Source organism: Salmo salar, chromosome 19 (genome assembly GCF_965601325.2).
Source record: "Salmo salar chromosome 19, fSalSal1, whole genome shotgun sequence".
NCBI lineage: Eukaryota > Metazoa > Chordata > Actinopteri > Salmoniformes > Salmonidae > Salmo > Salmo salar.
The window spans coordinates 80,160,731-80,185,263 of record NC_138309.1 but is presented as its reverse complement, the minus strand read 5'-3'; the positions used below and the strand labels follow the sequence as shown (position 1 = coordinate 80,185,263).

Here is a 24,533-nt window from a genome sequence, read left to right as displayed (position 1 = left end):
TTACAAGATGTCTCAACCACAATTTGTTTACATTGTCGAAGCATTGTACAGGCTTGTAGGAGTCTGCTTTGGTAGATTTCCCATGTTGTTCAGAAAGACTTTTGGCGTGTTTTATGCCTTGTTTTCCCCGAACAGCCATCATCTGTAGAATAAGCCATATGAAAACATTGTGCTCCGCAACACAGACAGCTTCTAAAATGGCTCACTCTCAGCAGAAGGAAACCACTGTTGTTTTTCTGCTGGGGGAGCTGAGGGATTGTTTTTAGACTGTCTTGACCACAGGTGTTTCTGAATTGCTCATTGTTATTTTGGGAAAATTAACTGTTACAAGCTGTCTTGAATGAATACCAGAAATAGTTTTCTTTGAGTTTCTATTTGAGGGTCCTTTTGTTCTTCCTCGTGTCCTTCCTACCTTCCCAACAGCTTGCGCTCTCTCATTTTTATGTGCTGTTTGTATGGACACACTGGAGGCTTCACTTTTATTGGCTACCTCCTTTGAGTTATGACCTAATGCCCAGGTGATTTCCACCATTCCTGTGACCATGACATCATAGAGTGATAGAGAGAGAAAGATTAAGGGAAGTAGCAGTAAATCTGCACTAAATTCACTATGTACAGTAATCAGTGTTAGGCTAATCCAGGTATGTAGCATGATCTAGGAAGGGGCGTTGTATCCGTGTTGACAGACAAATGTTATAATTAGGACTTCTGAGGCTTCGTTGATCCACCAGACTGCTCGTGTCTAAGTGAAGTGCTTCTCTCCCAGTGATATCCAGATCAGCGCATCACACTATAGCCTAGATATGGGCTCTTGTCGACGGGTTGCTGTGTCGGCTGGCCTAAGTGGCACCCAACGGTTTGAGCTACCGCATTCGAATGTGTACATATATCAAAGCACTGTCCTTAGAAAAACAAAGTCAGCGATCAAAGAGGAAACATGAAATAAAATAATGGTCATGAATGGTGATTCATGTATTTCATGATTTAAGTGGTAGACAGACACATCATTATAATACAAAAATGAACAGGAAACAAGTTAAATAAAGGTTAAATAAAAAAAATATTCAAACCTAAAAAAAATCTAATCAGAAACAAAACAAAGCAGAACAAAACAAGAAACACAAACAGTGCACTGACATGAAACAGGAACATGACGACTGGGGAAGAAACCAAAGGGACATATAAAGGGCAGGTAATCAAGGAGGTGATGGAGTCCAGGTGAGTGTCATTATGCGCATACCGCTGATGACAGGTGTGCGCAATAACGAGCAGCCTGGTGACCTAGATGCGGGAGAGGGAGCCCATGTGACAGTGCCGAATACAACAGGTGTAGCCTTTACATTGAAATGCTTGCTTACTAGCCCTTCCCAACGATGCAGAGTAAAGATGCAAAAAGATATTGAAAAAATAGTGACACGAGAAGAATAAAATACACAAGAATGGAGCTATATACAGAGATCACTGTACATCACTGTGCAGGGGTACAGTATATACAGGAAGTATGTCCAGGGGTACAGTATATACAGGAAGTACCAGTACCAGATCACTGTCCAGGGGTACAGTATAGACAGGAAGTATGTCCAGGGGTACAGTATATACAGGAAGTATGTCCAGGTGTACAGTATATACAGGAAGTATGTCCAGGTGTACAGTATATACAGGAAGTATGTCCAGGGGTACAGTATATGCAGGAAGTATGTCCAGGGGTACAGTATATACAGGAAGTACCAGTACCGGATCACTGTCCAGGGGTACAGTATATACAGGAAGTACCAGTACCAGATCACTGTCCAGGGGTACAGTATATACAGGAAGTACCAGTACCAGATCACTGTCCAGGGGTACAGTATATACAGGAAGTACCAGTACCAGATCACTGTCCAGGGGTACAGTATATACAGGGAGTACCAGTACCAGATCACTGTCCAGGGGACAGTATATACAGGGAGTACCAGTACCAGATCACTGTCCAGGGGACAGTATATACAGGGAGTACCAGTACCAGATCACTGTCCAGGGGACAGTATATACAGGGAGTACCAGTACCAGATCACTGTCCAGGGGTACAGTATATACAGGGAATACCATTACCAGATCACTGTCCAGGGGACAGTATAGACAGGGAATACCATTACCAGATCACTGTCCAGGGGTACAGTATACAGTGGGGGAAAAAAGTGTTTGATCCCCTGCTGATTTTGTACGTTTGCCCACTTACAAAGAAATTATCAGTCTATAATTTTAATGGTAGGTTTATTTGAACAGTGAGAGACAGAATAACAACAAAAAAATCCAGAAAAACGCATGTCAAAAATGTTATAAAATGATTTGCATTTTAATGAGGGAGATAAGTATTTGACCCCTCTGCAAAACATTAATTAGTACTTGGTGGCAAAACCCTTGTTGGCAATCACAGAGGTCAGATGTTTCTTGTAGTTGGCCACCAGGTTTGCACACATCTCAGGAGGGATTTTGTCCCACTCCTCTTTGCAGATCTTCTCCAAGTCATTAAGGTTTCGAGGCTGACGTTTGGCAACTCGAACCTTCAGCTCCCTCCACAGATTTTCTATGGGATTAAGGTCTGGAGACTGGCTAGGCCACTCCAGGACCTTAATGTGCTTCTTCTTGAGCCACTCCTTTGTTGCCTTGGCCGTGTGTTTTGGGTCATTGTCATGCTGGAATACCCATCCACGACCCATTTTCAATACCCTGGCTGAGGGAAGGAGGTTCTCACCCAAGATTTGACAGTACATGGCCCCGTCAAATGATGCGGTGAAGTTGTCCTGTCCCCTTAGTAGAAAAACACCCCCAAAGCATAATGTTTCCACCTCCATGTTTGACGGTGGAGATGGTGTTCTTGGGGTCATAGGCAGCATTCCTCCTCCTCCAAACACGGCGAGTTGAGTTGATGCCAAAGAGCTCCATTTTGGTCTCATCTGACCACAACACTTTCACCAGTTGTCCTCTGAATCATTCAGATGTTCATTGGCAATCTTCAGACGGGCATGTATATGTATTCTTGAGCAGGGGGACCTTGCTGCAGGATTTCAGTCCTTCACGGCGTAGTGTGTTACCAACTGTTTTCTTGGTGACTATGGTCCCAGCTGCCTTGAGATCATTGACAAGATCCTCCCGTGTAGTTCTGGGCAGATTCCTCACCGTTCTCATGATCATTGCAACCCCATGAGGTGAGATCTTGCATGGAGCCCCAGGCCGAGGGATATTGACAGTTCTTTTGTGTTTCTTCCATTTGCGAATAATCGCACCAAATGTTGTCACCTTCTCACCAAGCTGCTTGGCGATGGTCTTGTAGCCCATTCCAGCCTTGTGTAGGTCTACAATCTTGTCCCTGACATCCTTGGAGAGCTCTTTGGTCTTGGCCATGGTGGAGAGTTTGGAATCTGATTGATTGATTGCTTCTGTGGACAGGTGTCTTTTTTACAGGTAACAAGATGCGGTTAGGAGCACTCCCTTTAAGAGTGTGCTCCTAATCTCAGCTCGTTACCTGTATAAAAGACACCTGGGAGCCAGAAATCTTTCTGATTGAGAGGGGGTCAAATACTTATTTCCCTCATTAAAATGCAAATCAATTTATAACATTTTTGACATGTGTTTTACTCAAAATTTTTGTTGTTATTCTGTCTCTCACTGTTCAAATAAACCTACCATTAAAATTATAGACTGATCCTTTCTTTATCAGTGGGCAAATGTACAAAATCAGCAGGGGATCAAATACTTTTCCCCCCCACTGTATACAGGGAGTACCAGTACCAGATCATTGTGCAGAGGTACAAGATATTTCATGTACTTAAAGGCAGGGTAAAGTGACTAGGCATCAGGATAGATAATAATAATAATAACGTTTTTGAGGTAGATATGTCCATAAAGGCAGGGTAAAGTGACAAGACATCACGATAGATAATAATAAGGTATTTGAGGTAGATATGTACATAAAGGCAGGGTAAAGTGACTAGGCATCAGGATAGATAATATTAAGGTATTTGAGGTAGATATGTACATGAAGGCAGGGTAAAGTGACTAGGCATCAGGATAGATAATAATAAGGTATTTGAGGTAGATATGTACATGAAGGCAGGGTAAAGTGACTAGGCATCAGGATAGATAATAATGAGGTATTTGTGGTAGATATGTACATAAAGGCAGGGTAAAGTGACTAGACATCAGGATAGATAATAATAAGGTATTTGAGGTAGATTTGTACATGAAGGCAGGGTAAAGTGGCTATGCATCAGGATAGATAATAATAAGGTATTTGAGGTAAATATTTACATACAGGCAGGGTAAAGTGACTAGACATCAGGATAGATAATAATAAGGTATTTGTGGTAGATATGTACATGAAGGCAGGGTAAAGTGACTAGACATCAGGATAGATAATAATAAGGTATTTGAGGTAGATATGTACATGAAGGAAGTGTAAAGTGACTAGACATCAGGATAGATAATAATAAGGTATTTGAGGTAGATTTGTACATGAAGGCAGGGTAAAGTGACTAGGCATCAGGATAGATAATAATAAGAGGAAGAATAAAGAACAGAGTAGCAGCAGCATATGATGAGTGTAAAAGTGTGTGTGTGTGTGTATGTGTGTGTTGTGTCGGTATGCATGTGTGTGAGTATGTTGTGTACAGTATGTGAATGTGTCTGGGATTTGTGTGGGTGTCAGTGTAGTGTGTGTGAGTGAGTGTGTATATAGTGTACATATATAGTCTTTTGAGTGTGCATAAAGTCAGTGCAAGATAGGATCAATGCAGATAAAGTGAACTCCAAAATGTTTGGGGCAGTGACACATTTGTTGTTGTTGTTGCTCTGTACTCCAACCCCTTTGGTACAATGACTATGAGGTTAAAGTGCAGACTGACAGGTTTAATTGAAGGGTATTTCCATCCATATTGGGTGAACCATTTAGAAATTACAGCACTTTTTGACCATAATCCCCAGATTTTAGGGGACTGAGAGTATTGGGACATATTCACTTATATCTGTATTGAAGTAGTAAAAAGTGTATTATTTGGTCCCATATACTTAGCACGCAATGATACCTTATTATTATCTATCTGTAACGGCTGTCTGTGGAAGTAGACCAAGGTGCAGCGGAGTTAGTGTTCATCTTGAGTTTTAATTTACGAACGAACACGATACAACAAAACAAGAAAACCGACAGCCAAACAGTACTGTCAGGTGCAAGACACTAAACAGAAACAATCCCCCACAAAACCCAAAGGAAAAACAGGCTCCTTATATGTGACTCCCAATCAGCAACAACAAACTACAGCTGTGCCTGATTGGGAGCGACACACGGCCCAAAACAAAGAAATACAAAAACATAGAAAAATGAACATAGAACGCCCACCCAATGTAACACCCTGGCCTAACCAAAATAAAGAACAAAAACCCCTCTCTATGGCCAGGGCGTTACACTATCCTGATGCCTAGTCACTTTACCCTGCCTTTATGTACATATCTACCTCAAATACTTTATTATTATCTATCCTGATGCCTAGTCACTTTACCCTGCCTTTATGTACATTTCTACCTCAAATACCTCATTATTATCTATCCTGATGCCTAGTCACTTTACCCTGCCTGTATGTAAATATCTAACTCAAATACCTTATTATTACCTATCCTGATGCGTATTCACTTTACCCTGCCTTTATGTACATATCTACCTCAAATACCTTATTATTACCTATCCTGATGCGTATTCACTTTACCCTGCCTTTATGTACATATCTACCTGAAATATCTTGTACCTCTGCACATTGATATGGTACTGGTACTCCCTGTATATATTGTACCCTTGGACAGTGATCTGGTACTGGTACTTCCTGTATATACTGTACCCCTGGACAGTGATCTGGTACTGGTACTTCCTGTATATACTGTACCCCTGGACAGTGATCTGGTACTGGTACTCCCCGTATATATTGTACCCCTGGACAGTGATCTGGTACTGGTACTTCCTGTATATACTGTACCCCTGGACAGTGATCTGGTACTGGTACTCCCCGTATATATTGTACCCCTGGACAGTGATCTGGTACTGGTAGTCCATGGTACTGTATATATTGTACCCCTGGACAGCCCTGGACGTTATTACACCACTGCATTATTACGTGCCACCACATTATTGCGCTCCTTGATTCCCTGAGCCACTGCATCCATCAGCAGGGAGCTGCTAAACAGCTGTTGTAGTCACAACTATGCTCCACAAAACATCTCTCTCTCTTCCCTTCTTTCTCACACTTCTCTCTTTCTCTCTTTCTCTTTCTCACTTTGTCCCCTCTCTCTGACACTCTCTATCTCTCTCTCTCTTTCTCTCTCCCTCTTTCTCACACTTTCTCCTCTCTTTCTCTCTTTCTCTTTCTCACTTTGTCCCCACACTCTCTCTCTCTTCCCTTCTTTCTCACACTTCTCTCTTTCTCTTTCTCACTTTGTCCCCTCTCTATCTCTCTCTCTTTCTCTCTCCCTCTTTCTCACACTTTCTCCTCTCTTTCTCTCTTTCTCTTTCTCACTTTGTCCCCACTCTCTCTCTCTCTCTCCCTCTCTCCCTCCCTTCTTTCGCACTCTCTCTCTCTCCCCCGCTCTTTCTCACACTTTCTCCTCTCTTTCTCTCTTTCTATTCTTCACTTTGTCCCCACTCTGACGCTCTCTCTCTCTCTCTCTCTCTCGTGTAATATGTATACCGTAGCTGCTAACTAAAGATCATGCAAAATAACACCTGTTGGTTTGGAGGCCTTTGAATAAAAAGGGATCGGTTACTCTGTCATTGAAAATAACTAACTATTGTCATCCTGCAGTCTGCTCATAGGCTTTTTCCTTGTGGAGATAGAAGGACTAAAATTCTCCTCATCTTTTCAGAGACAAACATTTTTAGCCAAATGTAGAGTTTATTTTTACCAGAGCATTGTAAGTAACTTTTTAAAAATCATTTTATATTCTAAATCCAAAGTTGGCCTACTCCTGTCAGCCCAGTTTTTACACTTAACAATACGCGCTTTCACTGTTGCGCTCTGAGACATTCTTTTACGTGGGGTCATTTACCACTTTAATGGACAAATACATTATTCTGTCAGGCCAGAATCAATTTACTGAACCTACTATAAGCATCCAGAAATATAAACACACAAATCTAAAGCAACGCGAGGCGCCACCACTCCACACGACTCCTGTGACGGATGGAGTTTTTCAGACGTTGAAAACCTGGACTCTTTACGTCAGCTGAGTCAGAAAACCTCCATGCATCGTAGTTAGAAAACAGCTCATCAAACACGCATGACATTTTCCCATGTGCCCCGGCATAAATCTGGGTCCGTAATATTGTATTAATGAGAGAATAAATTCACATGGATGTACGATCTTGGTTTGGCCACACTTCATCATTGGAGTACGTTGTGGTTGTACAGAATGTTTTTATTTTTTTTAATATATATTTATGAAATGTATGCATTCACTACTGTAAGTCGCTCTGGATAAGAGCATCTGCTAAATGACTAAAATGTAAAAATGTAAATGTAAATGTTGTAGCCTTCACTCATAGACAATGTCCAGGCTGTATTGTAACATGACATTTTGGGGTGGCGGAGAGTGAAGGAGGAGGGGGGATGGGGGGGTGCATATGATGTAAGCGAGAAACTGACGTAAACAAACGCCCCCTCCTCTTTATTGGCTTAGCCATGGGAACAAAATAATGGGGAATCATTAAAGGAACCTTGCATAGTTCGCTGTCTTGCAGCCAATAGCGACACATACAGTACATTACTCATAGTATACTTTGCCAATCGCCATAGCACAGGTGATGTATCCATCAGAGAGAAACATGTATACTGAACAAAAATATACATTATTTTAATGAGCTATGGTTCATATAAGGAAATAAGTCAATTTAAATACATTCATTAGTCCCTAATCTATGGATTTCACATGACTGGACAGGGCGCAGCCATGGGTGGGCCTGGTAGGGCACAGGCCCACCCACTTGGGAGCCAGGCCCACCCACTGGGGAGCCAGGCCCAGCCAATCAGAATGAGTTTTCCCCCATTACAAACAGAAATACTCCTTAGTTTCATCAGCTGTCTGGGTGGCTGGTCTCAGACGATCCCACAGGTGAAGAAACCGGATGTGAAGGTCCTGGGCTGGCATGGTTACTCATGGTCTGCGGTTTGGAGGCCAGTTAGATGTACTGCCAAATGTTCTAAAAGAACGTTGGAGGCGGCTAATGGTAGAGAAATGAAAATGAAATTATCTGGCAACAAGTCTGGTGGACACTCCTACAGTCAGCAAATCAACTGTATTGTGTGACAAAACTGCACATTTTACAGTGGCCTTTTATTGTCCCCAGCAAAAGGTGCTGTGTAGTGATCATGCTGTTTAATCAGCTTCTTGATATGCCACACCTGTCAGGTGGATGGATTATTTTGGCAAAGGAGAAATGCTTACTAACAGGGATGTAAACAAATGTGTGCACAAAATTTGAGAGAAATAAGATTTTTGTGCATATGGAACATTTCTGGGATCTTTTATTTCAGCTCATGAAACATGGGACCAACACTTTACATGTTGTGTTTATTTTTTTGTTCTTGCTGGTAGCTGGCATCAAAACAGCTGAGCCAGCGAGGTTCATTTTGAGAATAGTGACTAGAATGTTAACTAATCCCTCATAGAAATGGCTCAACTCAATTACAAAGCGGTTAATATGTAACTACAGTACGTGTTAATTAATACAGGGTCCCTACTACAGTTATTACTGTGTAGTTACATAAGTATAAGGGCAACTTAAGGTAAGGTGTTACCGATAAATGTATTGTTGATAAAGTTGAATGAATTCAACTTAGGTAGAAAAATGACTTCCTCAGCATATAGTATGGTAACTATTGCAGTTAAATTCCTTTTTTAAACAGGACGTTTTCATCATCAGCCATCTCAGTCGTGAACATGTCTTCTCATCCGAGGACGGCCTATAGCCAGGCAATTCATGAGCTAATGACAGAGCTAATTAGCACTGACTCATTGATCTGTCGTTAGGGTAACTATCCTCAGATCAGCTGGGAGGATGGGGGTGGGGGGGGGGCAGTGAGTTGGGAGTTGGCACTTAGTTGTAAGACAGCTGTAAATTCCAACTCTCTCACCCGGAGGGGGCCTTCCGCATACATGGAAATGTCCCTGGAAACAAAAAGCCCATCAGCCCAAAGCCTTTCAAGAAAATAAAAAGGTAGTTTGTTTTGCCCCGCGTTATTAAATCAATGTACAGCAGAGTTGCATGTCCTGAGCACGCTCGGTCTGAAGTATGTTCAAACAAGAGGGAGGGAAAGAGAAGAGAGGAGAGCGAGAAGGAATCGTCTGCTAATTGCATGAGTCGTGTGAGTCACGGAGGATGACAGCTTACTGTGAGGCAGAGTGCGTTCCAAGAGGCTGTCGAGGTGCATGGCCGCCCCCGTGTGTGTGTGTGTGTGTGTGTGTGTGTGTGTGTGTGTGTGTGTGTGTGTGTGTGTGTGTGTGTGTGTGTGTGTGTGTGTGTGTGTGTGTGTGTGTGTGTGTGTTTGTGTTGTTCACCTTCACTAACATTTGGTTTAGACCTGTGTTACTGTCATAATGAGGGTCAGTGCGCATGTGAAACCATAATCTGTGAAACCGTAATCTGTGAATCATTTAAAAAGATCTGCCACATTGGTGTCAGAAGTGTGTTTGCACCCCGGTGTGTCCATAGAAAGTGTATCCAGTCCAAAATAGATAGAATACACTTTTTTCAGTGTATGCTTAATGGTGCTCAGGTCTTCAACGCTCATTGTTGAATAATGGGGAGGCTCTGCAGGATAACAGAAAGTGCTTCAGGAAAGCATGCCATTTGGGCAGTCGCCATCTTGAATCCATCTCAAGAGTTTTGAATAATGGTCCACTCTGTTGAATGAGGATTTTGACGTCTATGTTTTGTCTTTTTTACAGGTTCAACATGGGAAAAGTCGGTGCGACAGCTGGGCTTGGAAAGGTAAGAGACCAATGCTTTTACATTTAATCAAACTAGTCTACTAGTGTATATAGCACAGTTTAATTCGTATACAGTGCATTCGGAAAGTATTCAGACCCCTTGACTTTTTCCACATTTTGTTACGTTACAGGCACTGCATAGTGCATCTTTAACCCTAAGTTTAACCCCTAACTCCTAGCATATCTAATGTTAGCCAGCTAGCTAACGGCGCAAACGCCTAGCAACCCAAAAGTTGCATGTTCGAATCTCGTCACGGACAACTTAAGCATTTTAGTTAATTAGCAATTTTGAAACTACTTACTACTTTTTAGCTACTTTGCAATAACTTAGCATGTTAGCTAACCCTTCCCCTAACCCTAACCTTAACCCTTTTAGCTAACCCTTCCCCTAACCTTAACCCTTTATCCTAACTCCTAACCTTAACCCCTGCCAGTAGCCTAGCTAACGTTAGCCAGCTAGCTAACATTAGCGTTAACCACTTAGCCACCTAGCTATCATTAGCCACAACAAATTGGAATTTATAATATATTGTAATGAAACAGCAGAGAGCAGGTCTCGAACCCTCGACCTTCTAGCCCGAGGTCCGGCATGCTATCGACTGTGCAGCAAAAGCATGCTCGTGCGGCAGAGTTGATTCCCACGCTTATAAACCCAGGGTCGTTACACTACTCCCTCCTTTCAAAGAGCCAGTCCTCGCGCTAGCTTGCGACTCTACGTCTTACAGGAACGCGCTCACCGGCCAAGCACACGCACTGTCGTGGATGCAAGGTGCGATCACTTCTGACACCAATGTAATGAAACAGCATGCTCGAACAGCAGAGTCGATTTCCGCGCTTATAAACCCAGGGTTGTTACAATATCATACATTTTGCGAATTTGGAATACACTGTATATATCTTCACGGTGCAGCGGTCTAAGGCACTGCATCTCAGTGCTTGAGGTGTCACTATAGACACCCTGGTTCAATTCAGTGATTGGGAGTCCCATAGGGCGGCGCACAATTGGCCCAGCGTAATCCGGGTTTGGCCGGTGTTGGCCGTCATTGTAAATAAGAATTTGTTCTTAACTGACTTGCCTAGTTAAATAAAGGTTAAATATATATTTTTTTGTTATTGTGTGGGAAAGGGGTGAGTATCCTCCCCTTACATAGGACAAGAAAGTTTACTTATTCTAATGTACATCACAACAATCCATTCTAAGGCACAGTGTCACAGTACTGAAGATGTTCATTTGAGCTCAACTGAATGATTACATTTAAGTTTACATGCAAATACACAGGTTAAAAACAGTGGCTGAACAAAACAGTCCAGGTTCCATTCTCATCACTCTGGTGGGGCTTAATCGCAGCACACAGACGAGTGTGTTTTCCCAAGTGAGTCATCCATAGCCCTGCTGCTCAGCAATGGTTCTGTCAGGAGCGTAACTTTAGCTACGTTTCCATTCACTTTTTTCCAGAGATTTTTTGTTGACATTTAGAAAGTTTGCATTAAAAATAGATGCCACAATTGCCTGCTACGGTGGGTTTTCAGTGGATCGATAAAAACATCACACAAAAATTTCACATCTCAGGTAGCCCGTGAAAGTGGTGTAAAGCTTGCCGCCATTGCACTCTGGAGCAGTGGAAATGCGTTCTCTGGAGTGATGAATCACACTTCACCATCTGGCAGTCTGACGGATTAATCTGTGTTTGCCGGATGCCAAGAGAACGCTACCTGCCTGAATGTATAATGCCAACTGTAAAGTTTGGTGGAGGAGGAATAATAATTTGGGGCTGTTTTTCATGGTTCAGGCTCCTTAGTTCCAGTGAAGGGACATCGTAACACTACGGCATACAATAACATTCTAGACGGTTCTGTGTTTCCAACTTTGTGGCAACAGTTTGGGGAAGGCCCTTTCCTGTTTCCGCATGACAATGCCCCCGGTGTGGAAGAACTTGACTGGCCTGCACAGAGCCCTGACCGCAACCCCATCGAACACCTTTGGGATGAATTGGAACGCTGACTGTGAGCCAGGCCTAATCGCCCAACATCAGTGCCCGACCTGAATGGAAGCAAGTCCCCACAGCATTGTTCCAACATCTAGTGGAAAGCCTTCACAGAAGAGCGGAGGCTGTTATAGCAGCAAAGGGGGGACCAATTCCATATTAAAGCCCATGAGTTTGGAATGAAATGTTCGATGAGCAGGTGTACACATACTTTTGGTCATGTAGTGTACTTCAATGGGTTTATATGATTCATTGAAATGACCATTTAACAGCAGGAAATATCCAAGACTTTACCTTTAATGTGGATTTGTGATGCTACTTTCTGTGAACACAGACAGATACAACAGACAGACATCAACAGACAGACATAGGGACCACAGCATCTGTCTTTCTCCCAAATATAATATATAAAAAATGTCAAATATAAATGTCAAATATAATCCCATGTCTAAATACGGACATCCAAACAAAGTATTGACAGATGTCATTCCATTTTCTCCCTTCCAGGCATATTATGGTTAGAAAACAGACGTCTCATTCACTACGAGGCTTAAGTCATGATTACACACTGTTCAAGGCTTTATTGATGCATTCGTATGCTTGAAAGCGAGATACGTGCCTTGTCCCAAGCTGTGGTTAGAAGGAACGGCCAGCCGTAAAATAATAGACTCAACAAAGCAGAGGTTTGGTGTTTTTTTCAAGTCTGCACCCAAACTACATTGTGTCATGACGATTGAAGTGGGCGTTTATTTTCCCAGCATCGGCTGTTATTATGGTTGGTGCGGCCGCCTCGTTCACAGACATTCCGATTGTTTAACTGTCGCTCATATCCTTACGCCACATGTGGTGTAAACATGGTAAATCGTCCCAGTCTTTCGCGCTGTGCCGCGTCTTTGTGCTAGGCTAATTAGCACGGCCATTACAGGGTTTCCGAGGTGATCCTGCCAAGTATTGAAAGTGTTACTGCTCACTTGGTTAAAGCAACAGCCGAAGGGGCAAGGGCCAACCTTAATGTTTAGAGTCATATTGTCGCCATGAGGGAAGCTACTGGCATTCCTCAGGGGATAATTATTATTTTGTCTGGTGGGGGGGGGGGTGTGTAACTATAACAGACATGGCTGTCTGTCTGGGAAATTAACAGGACTGAAAGACTGCTCACCAGTGTCTTGATTACCTCTGTTGACATATGGGCTTAGCCTAATGGCCTTGTTGATATCTTTTCGCACACTCTATAACAGGGGTGTCAAACATAAGGGCTGCGAGGTTGTCTAATCCGGCCCATGGGTGGTTTGAGTTAAAACATTTATTTGTACTTATTTATTGTATTTCTTTGATGGTGGTGGGGAGGTGAGCGAAGTCAATATGCTTTAAACTGTGTAGAAATTATAATAGACCTACATTCATACAGTTTCTTGATCGTTTCCAGCTAATCTCAGAAATTAAAGATAGAGTCAGGGAGCATTGGAAATTCCCAAAATTATGGATAAAGGAATTATTTTTAAACATCTTGACGCCGTGGAAATACAATCAATTTTCAGCTCCAGCCCTCCAGCCCTCATTGAAAACCATATGTGGCCCCTGGGGCAAAGTGAGTTTGACATCCCGACTCTATAGAATTCCTAACAGATATTTGCAACCTGCGATTCCACACTGTAAACAAAATTATCACAGGTGTGAGAGGAAAAAACTAGAGGAATTAAAGGGGATGACAGACATTAGAACACGTCATTCGATCATTTCTGGTATGCCAGCATGCGGTCCCTCAGGTGTCTACAGCTGCTGCCACGGCACCTCTCCTCCTATTGCATTGTGGGAGTCTGGGAGGCAGGTGAGTGACGGTGATGAATGTGTACCAGACAGGAACGTGTGGAGCCCACTGAGTGATTGGAGTGGCCTGGTCTTCTAATGAAGCTCCAGTTTCACATTACTGTACATACAACACTGGAAAGCAAGACTGAGAGCGACTGTAACAAAGGAGGACCATTACGGGCAAAAGAGGCTTCAAATGAATGTGCCAATATGTTTTATATTGGCAAACCGGAATGTCTATGTTATTGTGATGAAAGGTAGTTAGTCACAATCTCAGATGTACGAGGCCAGTTGTACATTTCTACATTTCTCTTAACAAATCACTGGTTATTGGCCTAGCCCTCAATGACTACTAGTTTGTCATATTATTTTACGGTGAAGTATGTCACCTACAGTACTTTTCTTTTCAACAGCCCCCCGTCTGACGTTGTGTCTCAGTCAGACACCTGTAATTGAACCTGTCTGGCTGGGAAGAGGCTGTGTGCGCGTATGCGAGCGTGTGTGTCTGGCGGGCGTCTGCGGTTCCTGTTTGGAACTGGCTGGAGGTTACAGCCAAGCAGAAGCAGTAGCGGTTGATGTAATATGACTGACTGTCTGTCTGTGTTGTGTTATCATCCCCATACGTTAGTGTTAGGCAGACTGTCACTGACCCAGACTATGAAGGAGAGAGGAAACATCCATGTCTATCTTGGAAGACTATCATCCACATTTCTAAGTTGAAATCCAGAACAACCTTTTCTATCAAATTTAAAACCTCAACTGTAAGTTAGACTTTGATGTATTTACTGTAGCGCACATTTGCTGTTGTGTTCCCCTCAGTAGAGTGAGATGAAGTTGGAAGCCTTTGTTATAGGAGCTGGGTCCTCTTGACCAATGGTCAGAAAAGAGTTGGCCACTACTATCCAAGTGATTGTTCTTGAGGGAATTACCCCTGCCCTTGACTTGCAATTAAAACCGATAAATTAATATCTTACACTGCTCACTTCTAAAGTGGATACCTACTCAACTGAAGTGCAAAGTTTGGAGACCGCGGCCAATGTGACAGATGGGCAAATCCATGACCTGGAAACAGCCCGAACTAAAGCTAGAAGGGGAAATCAAGCTCCTAAAAAAGATAACAGAATCACTCGAAAATTATTCAGAATACAACACATATGTTTTCCACTGCGAAGGAGGCTCAAGACTTCTTGGAGAAGCACATCAAGCCCAACACACAGGGGGAGGAACCGACAGATCTAGGCTAACCCCAATTTGACTGGCTCAATATTATGCTATTCACGCACCATCAGTCATGCAGTTTCACCTGTGGCTGTGATGCTGCCCTCAGCATAAGTCAATGATGAGTAAACCCCCTCAATTGAGTAAAAGGAACAATATTATTATTATTATTATTATTAATGCTGAACATTGGACTTCGTTATAATTATATTGCCTATGGTACAGGACATTTAGACAACGATGGCTCCACTGCAATTAATGAACAATGCTTCCTTGTGGGGCTACTGCACATTGCATCCCTATGGGTTAAATTGTTTAGGCTAGATCATTAGGCTATAACTAGGAATGCTGAGATACAGATCATACACGTAACATTAGCTAGCGAGCCAGGCAACTAACGTTAGCTAGTTAGCTAATAGTACGCTTTAACAATAATTAAAATGACTTTCAGACAAAATTTGAAACATATAATATCTGAAAATGTAGCTGCGGTAGCTAGACTCTCTTACCGAATACATGGATGAACGCTTCTCCTTATCTGTCACGGTTGCCATGGTTGCCCTTAGTTTGAAGATGTAATCCGGAGACAGGTGTTTTATACAACAACCTTCTGGGTGTTCTCTTTTTGACTCCCTCCGCATATTTGCAATCAAACACCTGAATTTTCTCCATCTCACTAGCTGTCATACTCTACTTCCACCGGGCATTCCACCGATTTCAAACTCGGTCCTCCAGAAAGTGGAGAGCATTAGCAACACTTTTGCAGTTCTTCATGATATATTTAAAAAAAGCCACGTTAGAAAGCATTACCTACACATACTGAGCAGCTCATGTTATAGACAGACGCGTGCTACATGACAGACCAATCTGAACTCATCTCTTGGCATGTCCATTATCTCAGCCAATCATGGTTAGCAGAAAGGTTCTTGTCTTTTTCTGTGGCTAAACCCAACTAGGCTCATAATTTAACTATTTTATTTTTATTTGCAGATGGCATACAAGTTTGTTATTAAGGCACATGAAAGTTCACATGTTCCAGAAGGCATTTCTGCCCCCCAAAAAAGAAAACATTCAAATGCTTCTCCTGTGATGTAGTGATGCGCAACATTTGCTTAGTTTCCTGAAACGAGTCACATATACCAATGCTCCAAGAAACACACCTGTTCCAAAAGGACTCACATAGAATAGAGAACCATTTGGACAAAATGGCAGCTTTTTTGTTAGCCCCATACAAAACTAAAGGTGTAACCATACTGTAAGAAACTCAAATTTACGATCATGGGTGAAGGCGAAGACCAAGAAGGTAGAATGACTTTTCTTAAATGTATACGCTCCAAATTCTTATGATCCTACATTTTATTGTTAGGATTAACTGAATGTTGTCTGGTTATTGGGACAGACAGGAATGCCATTTTGGACATTTAATAAGACCAACTACAATCCACATGCAACCAAGGTTCTCCAGCATGTACTTTGTGTTTACAACCTCATTGATGTCTGGCGAGCACACAATTCTAAAGCAAAATAGTGTATTTTCTACTCAAATAGGCATAAATCATTCTCATGAATCGATTTCATGAGCTTGTCTGACCACCAGACTTACTACTGCCAACGTCATATTTCAGAATCTCCTAAAAGAGCAGCAAGATGGCGTTTCAGTGTTTTATTATTACAAAATCCTACACTGTTTGAGATTGAACTAAATTAATTCATAATGATCAATAAAAATGTAGTTGATGGGATGCCGCCAAAGATTTTATAAAAAATAATGCAACTGCAATTGCATCTGGGTTGAATAAATCACAATTAAAGAAGATATCTGATTCTGAAATATTGTTAACTGTTATAGCGTTCTCAACAATCGCTCTTTTTGACCAGGTAGCTATTACTCTTTCCAGTCAAAACATAACTTAATTTATTGATAAGACAGAGAGCAGAATTTGCCATCTATCAAGTAAGATTTAACAAGTACTTCCATGGTAATCGTCCCAGTCGTTTACTAGCCAACAACCTACGCAGTAATGATCATTTAGCTATTCCTCTTCTATAAAGAACTGTACACCTCTGATTGTAAATCCACACCAAGCCAGACTAAGTCCTTTAAAAAATAATCTCTTCTCTCAACAGAGGAAGCCACTTTTCAGGGAGCCCAAAACTCTCTCAATGAACTCAAAAGGGCATTGGATAGCATGAATAAAGGCAATGGGATGGTATTCCTCCTGAAGTCTATTTAAAATGTTGGAATCAATTAGGTCCACTATTGCTCGAGATGATTAATACAGACGTTTACAAAGGTTGATCTGGGAGAGATGTGAATACAGCCCTAATATAGCTTTTATTAAAAGCTCAATTACGCCTTTGCTAGTCTTATTATCCATAGAACTTCTGGCCAAGGAAATTCCTCAATCAAAGGAAATAACACCAATTTCCCCAAAATCTACTGATCACTTCATCTTATTTTACACAGAAGATATTTAATTATTTTACTATCTAGACAATGTATCTCAATTGCTCACAAATGAATTGAAGATCATAGATAAATGCAGCTTCATCTCAAGCTATAAAATGTATCTAACTAAATCAGCCCTAGATCTCTAATTATGGAATCCCAATTGTTTTCCATTAAAAAAATTTGGGAGAAGATATATTTCCTTCCTTAGATAAAACCATTGCCTTAAACTTTAACAGAATGGTCAAATCAATTCCTTCCAACCTCAGTAGATGGAATAATGTCCCAGTTGCTTTAACCGGAAGAATATCTATTGTAAAAATGAATATATTGCCTCGGCTGAATTTCTGTAGTTCAATGCCTCCCATGGCTACACCTTCTGGCTTCTGGGAAAAAAAATTATAGTGCGGTTTTAAAATGTATTTGGCAAGGTACACGATCCTGGATAAAATTAATACATTTACAAAGAGGGAAATACGTAGGAGGACTATCCGTACCTAACTATCCGTACCCGCTTCAAACATGATTCTTCTGCCCCTTGGCTGAGTATATAGAGAAACATGGTGTCTCCTATTGCTCGGGAAGAGGTGGACTTCACTGATATATCCCTTAAACAATTATATTGTAAAGTCTGCTTCCAACTCACACCCTCAAACACCTAGATCCCCTGAACGCAGCTCACTCTCCAGATCCCAATCACCTGAATTCTAATCACCTGTTCACACACCTGTATGTCATTATCACACACTATTTAGTTCAGTTCTTTACACCCCATCACTGTGAGGTATTGTTTGTTTTGTGACACACGGCCTTCAGAGTGCTGGGTTTCCCGTGATTTACAGTTTTTGCCTGCCTCACTAACGACGCCTGTAGAAAAAGCCCATGGAGTTGGTGGAATAATCCTTTAATTCATTGCCACTTACTCAGCTGGGCCAGGGGCGCTTTAATTAGGTCAGGTGGAAATGTCCGACAGATCTCCACTCCATAAAGGGAGGAAATCACCATCGCCTGATCGCTCTGCTTTCTCTTCCTTCACTCTGCCTAATCCAGAAGTTCTGTGCGTCCATGAATCCACCACAGACTACTCAGTAAATGTACCACTTTATGGTTAAAGGAATTCCTGCCTCAGTCTCATCCATTCCTCTGTCACCTGACCCGTGACCCCTGTTCACCCTCACTGTCAGTCATCCTACCTGTCCAGCTACCCACACAGATTCCACTAATCTTTCAACGCCTTTTTGCCTATTCCTTGCCTGTACTTTAGCCTATCGGATTCCCTGTTATCTACCTATTGCCTGATCTCCCGGACTATGTTACTAGACTTTTCCCTGCCTGTACTGTTGCCCTTTTGGACCCCCTGTGTATGACCTTCTGCCTTCCCCTGGACCCAGCTACCTGCCTCCTCCTGGGTATGACCTTCTGCCTGCCCCTGGACCCAGCTACCTGCCTCCTCCTGTGGTCCTTTACAATAAACACCTGCTGTGCCCTGCGCGTGAAACCAGCTCTCTGTCTCCGCTCATGTTCATTATAGTAATATGGTGACTCCTATTGCTCTGGAAGAGGTGGTCTTCCCTGATATATCCCTTAAACAATATAAACTACGCGTATGTCCTATTAATGCTCACACAAGTTCTATTTGGCACAAAACTGAAAAAAGTGATAACTGGGAATGAAAATGGCATTCCAATATTTCACAGAAGTTCCTTGCGATCTGGAGGGCGGCCATTTGCAAATGTGGAATCCGTACCCTTACCGATAAAATGGACAGTAATGGTTTGAGAACATTTCAAGATTTGAAAGATACATGCACATTACCAGGCAAAACATTTTTTCTATATTTACAACTTAGGTCATCTATGCTAGCCTGCAGTCCCTTGGGAAACCCAACGACCGAACCATCCAATGATGGGATTTATAAATAAATGATCTGGGCTCCTGAAAGGACTGATCTTTATAATATATAAATATATTTTGGAAAGCTCATATTCTGAGCTAGCCATTAAAAAATGATAGTTCACAGATGTAATTGAATCTGAACAACCCTTTAATTGGAAAAGAATATGGAAAAATATGACCTTGGCATCCCATTATCCGAACCAGCAATTTATATATTTTAAGTTTGTTCACAGACTGTATTTAACACCAAGAATATGTTTTACAATGAAATTGGCCCCAACTGCCAACTGTTCATTGTGTCCCATAAAGCAGGTAGACACATTCCTTCATATGATGTGGGAGTGCCCTGCAGTTAAATGCTCCTGGGACAAAGTAAACCTTTTTTTTTAAAGCGCATGAATTTAAATATTCAATGCTTTGCATCTATTATGTTACTTAGCCCCTTGCCCCTTGAATCTCTCAATCAATCAGAAAAGATTACTGCTGTCAGGTAGCACTGTTGTGAAACAAAATGTTGGCAACCACCTCACTCTCTCCCATTTAACTAGTGGATACAGTTACTATTAGAAATTATAACAGAATTATCGTCAGCGAGAATGAATGGTACTAGTCAAGAAACAATTGAGGCCTGGCGGGGGTTTGTGGGGAGAGACTCGGGGGATGGATGGGTGGAAGGGGGACTGATGGGAAACCTCGGTTTCTAGGTGGGATGGGTGGGAGGCATGCTTTCTTCGGGGAGGTGGGGGGGGCTAAGCGAGGTGGGAGCCATGGTTTTCGGGCAGGTTCGAGGTGGACTTGGGGGGGGGGGGTTGGGTTGTGGTAAGTTTTGTATGCATTTCTTTTAGTGTTTATTTGTACCTGTAACCCCTCCCTCAAAAAAGTAAATGACTAAACTAAATAAAAAACTATGGGAATAAAAGCTGAAGTGTGTTTCCCATAGGAAATATGTTGCCCCTAGAATAAGGATGCCTGATGAAGAACTATGGGTTGAAACGTTGTTATAAATAATTATCACCTGGGAGCATGAGCAGCATATCACGTGTTAAGGTATGCCCCAGGTGCAGACAGTGTAGAAGAAACAGAAGTTTATTCATTAAACAGGGGCAGGCAAACGACAGGTCAAGGCAGGCAGGGATCAATAATCCAGAGAGGGTGTAAGGCACCGGAACAGCATGCGGGCTCAGGGTCAGGTCAAGCAGAGGTCGGTAATCCAGAGTAGAGGCAAAGGTACAGGACGGCAGGAAGGGTCAGGGCAGACAGGCAGGTAAGGTCAAAACCGGGAAGCTACAAAACAGTGACTATAGCAAAGACAGGGGCAAGGGAAACCGCTGGTAGGTTTGAATGAACAAAACAAACTCACACAGACAGACAGAAAACACAGGTATAAGTACCCAGGGGATAATGGGGAAGATGGGCGACACCTGCAGGGGGTGGAGATAAGCACAAGGTGAAACAGATCAGGGCATGATACAGCAGTGTGCAGCGTTTTCATTTCTGTTTTCCATGAATTTGTCAACAACTCCAGCACCTGCGGAAAGTACCTGGATGTGCGTATGTTATTCAGCTTTTGCCCCTAGAATAAGCACATGAGAATGGAGGTTTGTTGTGAGGGATGTATGTGTAAAGGAAGTGACATCAGCCATGTGACCTCCGGCGTGGCATCTGGGCAGCAATTATGTCCTCTCTTCCTCTTTGAGCCTTCTATCCATAACCCCCATAACCACATTTGTGGTGGTTGGTGTGTTGAGGTAAAATTAACTTTAGTTTCCTTTCACATGGAGATAAAGGATCATGCTCGCAATCTGATCTTTGTGCATGCAACATGCTCAAGTCAAACTGGGCTTTTGTGTCATCTACTCTTGTTTCATTGTCTACTGTACTGTAAGGCCCGCCTCCGATTTCCTCTTCATCATATCGACATCCCCTCACGATTGTTCCAAGGGCATCTGACTATTGTGTGAAATTCCTGGATAGAATCCTATTCCTGTATAGAATCAAATTTAGAAGGACGTCTCTGACCCATATCTTCAGATTTGGTTTGATTCTGTAACAGCTACTGTTTAGTCTGTGAAACATGACGTTTTACGAGGTGAATCACAGTGTCTGCTTTCTGTTCCTATAAATACTACACGATCCAACAGTTCACATACTCTATGATGGTGCTTTGAACGTTGGCATTTCTATACTATGTTGATTAATTAAGAATATCAATTAATGAGGGTAAAAAGAGTCATGTCCTTTAGTGATGGGGGAAAAAATGTATACAGGGATATTATTTTTTATGATATATCGTATCGTACCATTTTAACAACATTGCAATATTATTTTTGCGCTAGTTGGACTGCAGCAAATCTCAAGTATTTTTCCTTCATAGCTTGTTCTCCATCTGCTTTTTAAATAAGAATCCAATTTGTTTCCAGCACTTTTATTTCCATGACTGATCAAAACTTGTTTTCTCGTGGCTCTCTTGCCCCTGTGCAGCAGATTGTTGGGTTCTGATTTCTTGACTTATGAAATCATGAAATATACTTATTCCTTTCATTGAGGGAGAGAGGGTAATTTCTAACGTTTACATTATGTCAGGATATGTTATTGTTAGCCATCAGGGATCCTATGGGAGGAGGAAAGACACCGTCTGGTACGAGTCAACATGACAGCCGTGAGTTGGGGAGGTGTGAGCACTTTGGGGCAGAGGTCAGGTCAGATGAAGTGAGGAAGAACAGGTATCACTAAGGTTCTGTCTAGCAACAGACATGTATTGGCTCTTCAGATGTGTAGGAGGAGACTCAGCATAGGAGAAAGGGTTAAATATCAGTGCTTGTTGTGAATATGTTTTTGTCTGCTGTTTGATCCTTTGGGAAGAATAAACTTGGTTAAAGTTCTTACTCTGATAATTAGAACCTAACAAGACATAGGGTGAGCAATATGTTTGGAACATCGAATCGCAATAAAATCACCATATCGAATCGAAATACATATAGAATCGTGATAATTTGTGAGAATCGCAATACATATCGTAATGGCACCTACAGTTGAAGTCGGAAGTTTACATCCACTTAGGTTGAAGTCATTAAAACTCATTTTTCAACCACTCCACAAATTTCTTGTTAACAAACTATAGTTTTGGGAAGTCGGTTAGGACATCTACTTTGTGCATGACACAAGTAATTTTTCCAACAATTGTTTGCAGACAGATTATTTAACTTATAATTATTCACTGTATCACAATTCCAGTGGGTCAGAAGTTTACATACACTAAGTTGACTGTGCCTTTAATTAAAAAGCTTGTAAAATTCCAGAAAATGATGTCATGGATTTAGAAGCTTCTGATAGGCTAATTGCCATCATTTGAGTCAATTGGAGGTGTACCTGTGGATGTATTTCAAGGCCTACCTTCAAACTCAATGCCTCTTTGCGTGACATCATGGGAAAATGAAAATAAATCAGCCAAGACCTCAGAAAACAATTGTAGACCTCCACAAGTCTGGGTCATCCTTGGGAGCAATTTCCAAACACCTGAAGGTACCACATTCATCTGTAAAAACAATAGTACGCAAGTATAAACACCATGGGACCACGCAGCCGTCATACAGCTCAGGAAGGAGATGCGTTCTGTCTCCTAGAGATGAACATACTTTTGTGCAAAAAGTGCAAATCAATCTCAGAACAACAGCAAAATACCTTGTGAAGATGCTGGAGGAAACAGGTACAAAAGTATCTATATCCATAGTAAAACGAGTCCTATATCGACATAACCTGAAAGGCCGCTCACCAAGGAAGAAGCCACTGCTCCAAAACCACCATTAAAAAGCCAGACTACGAATTGCCACTGCACATGGGGACAAAGATCGCACTTTTTGGAGAAATGTCCTCTGGTGGCATGAGGCCTGAGTGCTTTGCTGCAGGAGGGACTGGTGCACATCGCAAAATAGATGGCATCATGAGGTAGGAAAATGATGTGGATATATTGAAGCAACATCTCAAGACATCAGTCAAGAAGTTAAAGCTTGGTCGCAAATGGGTCTTCCAAATGGACAATGACCCCAAGCATACTTCCAAAGTTGTGGCAAAATGGCTTAAGGACAACAAAGTCAAGGTATTGGAGTGGCCATCACAAAGACCTGACCTCAATCTTATAGAAAATTTGTGGGCAGAACTGAAAAAGCGTGTGCGAGCAAGGAGGCCTACAAACCTGACTCAGTTACACCAGCTCTGTCAGGAGGAGGGGGCCAAAATTCACCCAACTTATTGTGGGAAGCTTGTGGAAGGCTACCTAAAATGTTTGACCCAAGTTAAACAACTGAAAGGCAATGCTACCAAATACTAATTGAGTGTATGTTAACTTCTGACCCACTGGGAATGTGATGAAAGAAATAAAAGCTGAAATAAATCATTCTCTCTATTATTATTCTACCATTTCACTTTCTTAAAATAAAGTGGTGATCCTAACTAACCTAAGACAGGGGATTTTTACTGGGATTAAATGTCAGGAATAGTGAAAAACTGAGTTTAAATGTCTTTGGCTAAGGTGTATGTAAACTTCCGACTTTAAGTATTGTGATAATATCGTATCATGAGGTCCCTGGCAATTTCCAGCCCTAATGTCCATATCCTAACTAGTGTAGCTGAGATGGATTCATCTCAGCTACACTAAAGCTGTCTTGGTTGGAGCAGGTGGACCACTTCAGAAGTGTGACTTCTTCCTCATTCCTCGCTGAAGTCTACTCAGTGCAGCCAATATCTAATTGTCATACATCCCTGCTGCTCCACAAACACCGTAATCTATTTTTTACACATGTATTTCTGTTCAACACGGGGTCACAAAACATTTTCTCCCGCTAATGTATAATTCTCAAATCAGTAGTTAAACTCCAGGTCTTTAATAACGTTGGGCTGGATACTGCAGGCAGGCCAGGTGCTGGAATATAGGCCAGTGATATGAGGCCTGAATTGTGCCACTGTGCTACCCTGTTTCTCTTGGCTCAGCGGGGTGCCAGACTCTCTGTGGTACTCTGTGTGCGCTGCCTGCTTCGCCTGGACTGCACCAGGACCACGCTGTACCTTGAGTGCTGCCCGGGGGCGACACGCCAAATGTCCTCTGTTTAATGTACAAACAATGAAAGTGTAATTGCTGTCTAGTGACAGACTGGAGCATACTGGCCAATGTG

The 24,533-nt window shown here is 42.1% G+C and overlaps 1 protein-coding gene across 2 annotated transcripts in view; it reads left to right on the top strand.

Annotated features, from left to right (window-relative positions):
- Positions 1-24,533, top strand: part of LOC106579641 (piezo-type mechanosensitive ion channel component 2) — a 256,001-nt gene that overhangs the window by 66,114 nt on the left and 165,354 nt on the right. For both annotated transcript variants that reach the window (XM_045702749.2, XM_045702748.2), the window contains exon 4: positions 9,967-10,009. In XM_045702749.2, coding sequence (XP_045558705.2) covers positions 9,967-10,009 — 43 coding nt within the window. The remainder of the gene's footprint in view (positions 1-9,966; positions 10,010-24,533) is intronic.